Source organism: Protopterus annectens, chromosome 2.part0 (assembly GCF_019279795.1).
Source record: "Protopterus annectens isolate FY-2018-M chromosome 2.part0, PAN1.0, whole genome shotgun sequence".
In the NCBI taxonomy this organism is placed as follows: Eukaryota; Metazoa; Chordata; order Ceratodontiformes; family Protopteridae; genus Protopterus; species Protopterus annectens.
Genome location: NC_056728.1, coordinates 1,407,081,166 through 1,407,092,911, shown reverse-complemented (window position 1 = coordinate 1,407,092,911; position 11,746 = coordinate 1,407,081,166). Strand labels below are relative to the sequence as shown.

At 36.4% G+C, this 11,746-nt stretch overlaps 1 protein-coding gene across 3 annotated transcripts in view; it reads right to left on the bottom strand.

Annotated features, from left to right (window-relative positions):
* Window positions 1-11,746, bottom strand: part of LOC122793512 (malate synthase-like) — a 512,976-nt gene that overhangs the window by 238,219 nt on the left and 263,011 nt on the right. For all 3 annotated transcript variants that reach the window (XM_044061636.1, XM_044061635.1, XM_044061634.1), the window contains one exon: window positions 10,110-10,202. In XM_044061636.1, the coding sequence (XP_043917571.1) occupies window positions 10,110-10,202 (93 nt within the window). The remainder of the gene's footprint in view (window positions 1-10,109; window positions 10,203-11,746) is intronic.

Genomic DNA, 11,746 nt, shown 5'->3' with positions numbered 1-11,746 from the left:
GCCCTTAAATTGATAACACAGTACCACTGATTCATTTCAGATTACATCATCTCTTTCTGGTTCCCAGACTAACAGATTCTCAGTGGCTAATAGTCCTTTTGATCTTGCAGCTGGTCAGGAACCAGAGCAATAAAATAAATTATACATGCAAATTCCAGCCATTAACTCTGGCCTCAAAACAATAGGCAGAATGCCTTTAGACATCTCGACTCTGAGTTTTGACATCAAAGAATTGACTTGTCAGCTTTGTTACAGCAGAGTGCACTCTTGTTACATTTTTGCAGTTCCACATTTAACACCATTTTTGCCATTTAAGAGAACAAGCCTGTGGCTTACATTAATATTTACAAATGACAGAATTTTCTACAAAATTCTACCTGGCTAGGCTGGCAGCCTTCACCTATCTTCACATCAGTAATGAAAACACTTTATTAAAACAGTTGTATATTTAATGTATGATAAAGGAACTTAAGGATATCAACAATGAAGGTGCTTCACAAAACTAAATGTCAGAAATACCTTCTGAAGAAATCATTTGAAATCCAAAATATGGTTATGCAGAGGGAGAAAGTGTAAAAAACACAGATCATGGCAGTAAAATTTAGCCAAGAGAATAATAAAGAGAAGACATGAATTTTATAGAAACCAACAGACACAATAATATGTAGGACAGGAAGAGGTTACTATTGTGCTTTTATATTTGATTATAACTCTAAATGCAAGCAGTACCTTCTTACTAAGATTCATTAATTTGAAACAGTTACATGCTCAAGAAGTGACAGAAGAACTAAAGTGAAATATCAGTAACGAAGGTGGTTCATTAAACAATTATGTGTTCAAAAGGTGATACACTAATATGAACTGTTAGTAATGAAGATATATTAGAAAACAAAATCTCAGAAACTTATGTGGAGAATCAGTTGAAAATCAAGCAGTGGTTATACAAAGGGAGAAAGAGTAGACAGGACTGCACAGAAGAAAATTTTACCCCCCCCCAAAAAAAAAAAAAATAAAAGAGAATGAAGGGAATGATTTGCTGGCTTTAGTAGGAATGGATTCTTCTCACCTATCCAGAATTTCACACAATGTCTAGATTTTTGTCTCATATTTTTGGTTGTTTCTTCATAAAATCTGTGATTTTCTGGCAAATCAATGTGAATTGAAGTCACTAAATAATAACATACATTTGAGTTTTAGCCTTTATATCCCTCAGAAAATGCATGCTAACACAAATTCTGTTATTCTAGCAGCTTTCTAAGTTTATAATAGCAATACAGTTTGTGCTTTTTCCAGATTACATGTGCTAAGATACTGACAGGTGTGGATAGATGTAAATATATATGGCAGAAACAGGCTACTATTAGAAGATTAATAAAACAATAAACAGTAAATGAAATCTTCTGAGAGATCCACATGACATAACAGATATTACGAGAATATTATACAGCAAACTAATAACAGACAAGTTATTACCATGAAAACATACAGTAATTAAGGAAAACAAAGGAGCAACTGAATGTGACAATGGAAACACTAATGAGAGATGACTATGAAACAATTAAGAGTAGAAGTGTCATTAGCAGAAGAATATAATAAAGGAAATTGTTCATAGGTTCATAGGTGTGTACAAGGCTAATGGCCCTGGAGCCTTTACAAGCCTAGCCCATAGGAGTACCCTGGCATCATGCAACCTGACCTTAGTTCCTAGTGCCTCTGTCGAGTAGAGCCACTGGAGTGATCCCCGGGGTGAATTTTCTATTTCACATCCACTCATCAAGATTTCTCTTGAAGAGGGCCAGTGAGGTGCTCTGCTGACATATATGGGAAGTCTATTCCATACCATGGGCAGTCTCTGGATTATGAACCTGTCCCTCCAGCATGTTCTGTTGATTGTGGTAATGAGGTTGAGGTCTCTGGAGCATGTGGTGCTGAGAGATTGGGATTTCTTTAGATGTAGCATTTCTAACAGAGTTGGGTCAGACATGGCTTTGTAAGTCAAGCAGAGGTTGCCTCTAAGTAGGCAATATGAGACTGAGAATAGTTGGAGTTTTTTGAGTCTGTCCATATAGGACAAGTGTTTAAGGCTTAGGATCCTCTGTGTGGTACTTTTGCGGCCTCTCCAGTTGTTGCAGGTGTCTAGTGAGGTACATGCCAAATGGGGCATTCGACTCAATGATTGGCCTAATTAGGGAAGAATAGAGGGAGACAATGACCTCTTTCTTCCTGGATGCAAAACCCATAGCAATGAGATGTGTCACATAGAAGGACTTTCTGACCACAGTGGCACTGTGGTGGTCAAAAGAGATGTTGCTGTCAACTTGTGTTCCTAGATATCTTATAACACCTTCTGTGTTCAGTGGACTACCATCGATGTGGTAATTCAAGGGAACTGGGTTTTTCCCAAGAGGGATGATGACACATTTTTTGGCATTGAGCTTAAGGCCATGGTTCTGACACCATTTGGTCTCATTGAGGCCTTTCTGTAGGATGTCAACATCCCTTGGGGAGTTAATAATAGCTCCTAACTTGCAACCGTCTACGAACTTTGTCAGCCAGAGTCCTTTTGTGTTGGCCTGGACTTCAGAGAAGTAGATACCAAACAGGAGAGGACCCAGGACCGAAACCTGTGTGACTCCATTCATGACTGGTCGACAGTCTGACTTGGAGTCAGATACTTTTACACTCTGGGTTCTATCTGTGAGCCAGTTTGCAACCCACCTGGTGATATAAAGGTTGATGCCTAGCTTAGTGAGTTTTTCTATGATTCCTGATTAGGGAATGGTATCAAAGACCTCGGCCAGATCAAGGTAGGCTGTATGAACCACCCTGCCTTCATCCACAGCTCTGGCGACTGACTCAAACAAGTCAACCAAGTTGAGCAGGCATGATCTACCCTTCACAAAACCAAACTGTGTAGGATCCGGAGTTTGGAGATTCCCTATATCCTTGTTTTTAGGTCCATGATGATGCGTTCCATAGCTTTGTATATCAGAGTTGTCAGGCTAATGGGGCAGTAGTTCCCGGGGTCTGTAGTCACTCCTCCCTTGTGGAGAGGGATGACTGTAGCAGTGTGCTATTTGGTAGGGACAAAGCCTGAGGTGGAGGCTGTGATTGAACAGGGCACACAGGTGAGGTGCCAGTTTACTCTGTAGTTCATGTAGAACACAGTCTGGGATATTGTCAGGTCCCATACAAGCTGTATTCTTGGCTTTGCTGTTTAAACCTGTGCAGCAGTAGTACTGGGTGCCTGGCAATCTACTGGTATTATGATTGGTCCTTTGGGGGGAGGGGTAAAGTTGGCACTGAATCTGTTGGCCAGTATATTGGCAATATTTGTTGGCTCAGTATAGGAGGTACCATTGTACAGTAGCTCAGAGAAAATTTGGGTATTGCCATGGAGATTATTTACATAACTATTGAAGGCCTTGTGGTTGTCTTTACTATCTGCTGCTGCTGATGATGAGGGATCTCAACCTTTTGTTGAGGCTGATAAGGGAGTTTTTCCAGTCTTGGGATTCACCTTATTCCACATCAGTTTCTTTCTTCTGTTGTAGAGTTTGTTTATGGCAGGGGACCACCAGATTGGCTTCCTTTTTTTTTGAGGAGAGCCTCTTGGTTCTATTGGGTATGGCGAGATCCATGCATTTGGGTACGTGTTCGTACTGTGCATTGGTGTATGAGTTGGCGGTCATGCAACTATTGTCCATTTGTATGGGTGCCATGAAGTTAGCCACCTCTGTTTTTAGGAGCCCAGAGTTAGCTTTGGAGAAGTTTTTCATGGTGGTTACCTTTGGGGGGGGGGGGGTTGGGAGGGATGTGGATTTCCAAGGTGATTAATTTGTGGTCGGATCTAACCAAGGAAGAGTTGACTATTGGTGTAGAGCATCAGTCGCCCATGTTAGTAATAACCAGGTCAAGGATGTTGCTACTTCTAGTGGGGATAAGAACGAGCTGGTCCAGGGCATTGGAATTAATGAATTCCAGAAAGCATTGGGCAGGGCAAGTATATTGGTACATGAGTAGTTTTCCCAGTTAATGGAAGAGTAGTTGAAGTCACCCAGTATGAGAGTGTTAGCTTAGATCCTAATATTCTCCAGGGTGCTTAGGAACGTGGAGTGTGAGTCTTCGGACATTGTTGGGGACCTATTGCAGGCTACGACCTGAATCACTGTCTTACCCAATGTTAGCTGCACCTGAAGTATCTCAGATGCATTATGTTGGGCCACCAGTCTGGAGGTGTGCACATCCTTTATGAATATGGGAACACCACCGCCTTTGGAGCTTTGGTCCAAGTTCTGGGGCCGAAAGGTGTCGAATGAAAAACTTAAGGAAAGTAAAATATAAAAGCAAATCAAGATCTGTGTTATGCATTTACAACAACAAATTAGAAATCTCTGCACAAGCCAGATAAATGCAGAGCTAAAAAGAAAATCTATAAACAAACAATTTAAGGGTGATTCAAAGACATTTTACAGGGAATTGGAGGGATACCAGCATTCATTTTGATACTATCAAAAACAGAACATAAATAAATTCTGGAGAAATCCCTACAAAGATCACACTGAACACAGCACGGATGCTGAATGGATAAAATATATAAAAGAAAAAAAGAAAACTATCTATATAAAGGATATAACATTGAATAAAGTTGTGAAAAACTGAGGGGCTGCCAGCCCAACCAGATAGAATTTTGTAGATAATTCTATGTCATTGTAAATATTAATATAATCCATAGGCTTGTTTTAGAAATGTAAAGAGAACTATATGTTATGATTAAACTATATGCTGTACTGAGCTTCAAAAATGTAACCACAGTGCACCCTGCTAGAAGAAAGCTGTTAAGTAAAGCATTTTATAACTGTTTGATCTCAAGCTCGAAGACAGGGTGTCTGGGCTAAGGGTTTTTTTTCTATTATTTTAAGACAAAGAAATTACTAGGTTTCACATGTAAAGTGTCTTTTATTGCTGTGACTTCCTGGCAGCTGTAGAAATGTTAAATTTTAAGTTTGTGAGCCTGGGAAACCTCAGCAGGGATGACAAGAATGATGTAATGTGAAATGACTCAGCAGTACTGTGTATTATCAGTTTAAGGACAGAAAGAAAGAACAGCATTGTGTATCTTGTCTTGGATCTGAAAACATTCCACTCACAAGCACTTGCTTGCTCTGTCTGTAAGTATTATTTAAAGCTTAGTATTTCTCTTAGAGATCAATAGAATATAGCCAGATTAGTCTAGCTGTTTTCTATATTTATGTCAGACTATCCTACAATATTGTTTTAAAGCATTTTCCTGTGATTTCTGAACTCTATAATGTCATTGTGTTGAATTAATAAGTATTGTCTTGTGTTCTTATTATTAAATATTTTTAAACCTTAAAACTGTGGCTGTTTTGTGTAAAGATAATTTAAGCTCTAGAGTACTTGCAAGTACTTGCATGTATTTGGTGATGCTGTACAAAGCCACTCCAATAACATTGCTGTTCGTCACACTTACTAATTGGATAATAATATTGCACAGTAAAATTGGACATCTTTTGGGAAGGGCCTTTATTAGTAGCTGATGTATAGTGGTTGGTGGCAGTCATTTCTACCTTATAGTCTGGAGAGTAGGGGGCATAGCTGGAGAACATGTGCCAGCCTTCCCCAGTAGTGTCTGTGAGTTTGTATATAACTCATATCTCAAAGTGTGTGTGTGTGTGTGTGTGTGTGCGTGCGTGTGTGTGTGTGTGTGTGTGTGTGTGTGTGTGTGTGTGTGTGTGTGTGTGTGTGTGTATGTGTGTGTGTCAGTTACTTGGGCAGAGACATGAAGCACTGGTTGGATAGAGAGGATGCTGGAGGTTTTGGCTTGAGTCTGACCACTAGGCTGAGATATGAACCCTATAGCTGTGCCAGTGGGGAATCTTATTGGGGATCTGGAGAGAAAGGAAAAAAGCCCCAGACTGACTGTGATCTCTGTGTGCTCTTAAGGGAAATTGTACTTTACTGTGTGTGTACTTGTTATCCTTCCCAATGTGCACGCCCCTCACTGGTGCTAGTGGTGAGGATTGAGGCTCCTTAATTACTGGGCCAGTGCACAGGCATCACAGAAGTAACTGCCAATGAGATACAAATGTTAAGAAAGGCCCAAAACTGGAGAACTCCAAATTAGCATGCTGCATTCAAGTTCTGGCTAAAGGAATTAAGATCTTTCCTCTATGAATTAAAATTGAGTAAAAACTATATATATATATATATATATATATATATATATATATATATATATATATATACACACTCCTTATAATGGCTCCAGCTTGGTTAATACAGGGAAACATATTTCTGTTTAGAATGAATCTGCAAACAATCCTAAGAATTATTAACCAATAACTTGTCTACCAACACCATATAAACTATCTACAGGAACTAATGCGGACAGAGTTGACAAATCATTTAAATAAAACTCAGTCATGACAATAGAAGAGCAAAGTAATAAAAGAGACAGTTTGATGGAACAAAGGACAGTCTTCTACTAAACAATGCCATTATAGAGGGCTGAAACAAGGGCTGGAACCTCAGTATGTCATGGATAGATTACAAAGAAGTATTTGACACAATTCTATACCCACTGATTATAGAATGCTTACAGATGTAAACAGTTCACCACACACGTTGGTAAATTATATTGCAGTTATTATAAAAAAGTGATAAGCTGAACCATAAAAGGGGCAAATTAATATTCCAAGAACAAAAAGCCAAAGAGGAATATTCCAAGGTTACGGTTTGTATCTACTGTTTTCTTCCCTTGCCCTTAGCCCACTGATTTAAGTAACAGACTAGACTACAAGTGCAATCTCTCTTCAAGAAAATAAATTCTCAGTTGACATCTCATCTTCTTTTTGTGAGTATTCTAAAACTGCATAACTCATATACAACCAACCAACAGTTCAACTAAAAGTAGTTATAATTATTTCAAATATTTTCAGATTACATAAGAATGACATTTGGCTTGACATCTAGGAATAAAGTTCAAGCTATTAATCAACCTGGCTCCCCTGTTCTGGTTTACAACTTTTGTGGATTAACTGGCCTTTAAAAGTGTTGGATCATTTCGATATGAGAACAAAAAATATACTTTAGTGGTTGAAAAGATTATATATATATCTCTTGGCCTGAAGAAGGCATGGATGGACCTCCTTGAAACTGATTAGCTCAGGCATTCATAAACCTATGGCTCAGATGCATAAATGTCTCTTGAAACCCCATGGTCAGTATACTGCTGGGAATTACCTTGATTCAAATATGAATTTTAATAGTCCCTGGGAGTATGTATTCCCCACCTTGTGTTCTTGAGGACACAGATGAATGCCTGGTAAACTTTAGCATTCAAGGCACTCCTTTGTTTAGGATGTCAGGCAACACTGTATAGCCTGAGAGCACTACACATCTGACTGCATAAGACAGCTTAGCTTCTTACAGGTATGCCTTACCTAGTTGCTAAGTGAACTACTTGGTAAGGTGTACTGTATATACTTGTACAGAAGCTCACCACCATCGTTGTGTGAGGAGGGGTTATGTTTTTGTGATGTAGCAGATTATCATTCCATTTTAATAGCTGCTATTCCATGAATTTTGTCTTAAGAACTGGATTTTGTGCAAGTATGTCTCTGCTGTAGTAACTTTACTAAACTTTGATATATGGTCCCCTGTTCTCAGCTGCATTTTATTATCATAAGTAAATAGAGCAACTTCACATAAACTTTCAGTCACTTAAAAGAAATCAAAAATGTAAGGAGGGCAACATATTTATGAAAAAGAATTGCCCAAAGCAAGTATCCATAGTTTTAAAATAGGTAGGAGATTATTGAAACATAATGGGAAAATCATGTTATGAAAATGAAGATATATTGAATGCAAAGAGTGACCTTCCCCAAGTAAAAATGATTGTTGAATTAAAAACTGCAATGGAAATCAGGTTTTAGAAATGTGCTGAAAAGTAGAATTATTTAAATATATCTTATCTTTCACTCCATATTCTTTGTTTTTTTTTTTTTATTTTGTCTGGTCTGTGTTTGGTATGTTTGGTTTAATAAAGATCAGTGATGGTGATGTGATCAGTGATAGATAGACATATTGGGCAGTAAAACAATTAAAATAATAGTCAATCATGGATAGGTTCCCATTTGAGAGATGAGTTATGGATAAGGCTGAAAAATTCCTCCTAAGATTGTGTATGTGAGATTTAGGAAATACATTCTCCATGGGGACAGTAGAAGGAAAACGTCAGGAAAAAAAGCTAACTTCAAGTTCAGAGGCAGCTGTGTAACATAACTTCAGAAACAAAGGGATACAGTACACAAGCATGCGTATGACATATTCAGAATGAATCTTAGTGAAAATATATTAAAAAGGCAGTAACTATACTTTGAACAGAAACTTGTCTACCCAAACTGTATTACACCACAGTTACAGAGATACTACAAAAGGAGAGTCCACTAAATTCCTATTTAGGGATATAGTGAAGTCGCCTTTCACCTTACTACTATGTGCTAACCGTACCTCTGCCCTTGCCCTAATCCCAACCATACACCTTACCTTAGAAAAAACTTTCTGTAACACTGCTACTGTAAGGAGACAGTATGTCTAAATACAGTGGTAGTGTTTGATTAACTGATTGGAAAATGAATAAGCAAATAAAAATGGCAACAACAATAATCCTTGGAAAAGAAACTAATAACCAATACAATCAAAGGAAGTGCTGAAAAGGAGGTGCAAATTCCAAATAAAAGCACTGGAGGTAGTTCCAATGAAAATACAAGCTTGTACTGCAAAAGAAACACATGTTTTATTAAACCATACAGTAATAAGAAGCACCCTTAATAAGTGCTTTTGTCCAAACAGTAAACTTCATCAGAGCATGGATGCAGTAAGGTCTTATAAATTTAAACAAAACAATCAAATTCAGTAACCAATAACAAAATTAGGAACCAATAAAAAATGAATGAATTAGTAAATTAGCAAAGTAACCATAAATAATTATTCAAAATCAATTCTAACCTAAATGTTCTAAAAAAAAAAAAAAAATATATATATATCTATATATATATATATATATATATATATATATATATATACATACATACACACACCCATGAACGCATCATAAAAACAGATCATGTGTAATATAATATACAAATATCTCTTACATGTGAATGTTGGCGTGCTTCCCACACATTCTTCTTATCATGGGTCCATTTTAAAAGTATTCCAGTTGTTACTAATAATCTTTTTAACTTACTTGGAATGAGAGCTATATCTCAAAACCATAGTCCTAAAGAACTGTTTATCACCCAGTTCATTGAAATTGTTCCCAGTTACTGGTTTGTCATCCTCAGGACTTCCTAAAATCGGCATTAATTTATCAATCCTTCATAGTATAACCTCTCTTCCTGATGAAACTGATTTCATTTTTCAATTGCTTTTTATTTTGATTTTGAAAGGGTGGATATTGATCACTAGTGTTCAATTACTTTTTATTCAAACAGTGGTTTCAACTATTTCACACACACGTCTGTATATTTGGTTAAATTTTTCATTGGTTGAAGGATTTTCCAGTGTCTGAACTGGTCAAATACACCATTTGTTGAGTGCTGGAATAGCCAAAGCATGTAATGTCAAATGTTAGGCAAGTGGGAATGGGTAGTAATGCCGATACATTTGTAAAGAAAGTTTTGGCACTGGGCTTGTATATGTATGTTAATGTTACACTAAGGGCTAGGGAAGGAGATAAATGTTTTGATATGCCTGCACTTGGGGTACTAGTATGTTTGGTGTATGTGTGTCTTGTTAAGTGGTACTGTTTGAGAAAGGGTGTTTAGTACAAACAGTATACTACAGGAAGCAGGTCAGTAACAGCTCTTAGACTTAATACTTTGCACTAAGTACCTAGCTTATGAAAATAATCCCAAGCAGTCACTGTTTACTGCTTTCATAAATACAGCTTCTCCTATTTCAGACTGAAAAGGTAAAAATAATTTATTTGCAGTCGATCACAAATAAAGTAATAGTATATCAATTATTTTATAGTACTAAGGAAGTTTTTATAAAAAAAATCATTTGTATAACATACTCACCGAAGGCATGGTAAGCAAGTCCTTTGGTGTTACTGTGGCATCTTCTCGCAGAATGTTTAGCTGATTAGGTCCTTGTGTGTACTCCTTAAAAAGCTATTATACCAATATGCGTTATTGTGTTTGATTAAAGGTGCAAAGAAACAACAATTTCTACATCAAAATGCATTTTATATATACTTTTGATACTTTTTTAGGATCTAAAGCAGGGAATTAAATATTCAGAAACTGCTTTTTTTTCTAAAATTCCACAGTTAACATTCATGTCTTCAGCAAATTATTGCCAACTCTTTTTCTTGAAATTTGTGTTAAACCTAATATTAGAGTGTAATGCTTCAGAGTAACATTAAAATATCTGATATTCTTTCTCTTTCTTAGTTCCATTCATGCCATTTAGCACATCAGGCAATGATCACCCCTCCAGGCGCTGGTTGTTTCTGTAGCAGTTATGGTTTTATGGGGTCAGGTAGCTAGCTCAGCACCCAACCCTCCTTGGAGGGTGCACCACACACTTGCAGTCACACCTAGGGCCAATTTAGAGTGAATCCAGGCCTGTGGCATGCCTTTGGTGATGAGAAACTGGAGGAGGGGAGACATGCAAAACTGCATAGGAGGGCAAAGCAAATAAAGTATAGACCAAACCACAGCTGATATATTAAACCATTGAACCTCTTGCTGTAAGGTGACAATGCTAACTGCTGTATCACTGTGCTGCCCACTTTGATATACAGTTAAAAAAAACTTTGAGTATCTTCTAAAAAAAAAAAAGTAAGTTTTTTCTTCACTTAAATAGTTTTTAATTATATTGTATAATAAATATAACAAATATATAAACATAAAATAAAAAAACAACAAAACAAAAAAAGCACACTTTGAGACCACAAGAGAGACCATGAATGAGTGAAAACACTGGAAACACTGAATGTAAATGTAATGCAGAATTATTACTGAATATATGCAGAATGTATTGTTTTTGGTATTTTTTGCATATTTTGGATTTTTTTATATATATATATATATATATATATATATATATATATATATATATATATATAATATATATATATATATGTATATAGATATATATATATATATATATATATATATATATATATATATATATATATATATATATATATATATATATATATATATATATATATATATATATATATATATATATATATATACTATATATATATATATAAAAAAAAAAAAAAAAAAAAAAATTATGATGATTTGATAGTCAGACTGACACTGAGATTTTGTTTTTTGTAATGTCACTTGTATCAAAATCAAAAAAATCGTCAGCATCACAGACACATTTCGAGGATCAGGAGGATGTCAGGAGGTGACAGCAGACCTCAGGAAGTTGGTGCTGAAGCTGTTCTACAAATTAGCATAAGTTTTTTTTGTTTTACAGCTTCCCCCCCATGCACTTTGTGTGTGGGACCCCCAAATATTATATATTAAGTTCAAGATCTACAGTGAGGTACAAAAGTGATAAATTTTCCCCCATGATAGTAGTGTGATGTTATCAACGTCTCATGCTATGCACGCTATTGAATGTACATTACCATTCGCTAATGTGCATTTGTACATTTTCAGAAAGCATTACAGAAACTGGAAAAGATGCATTC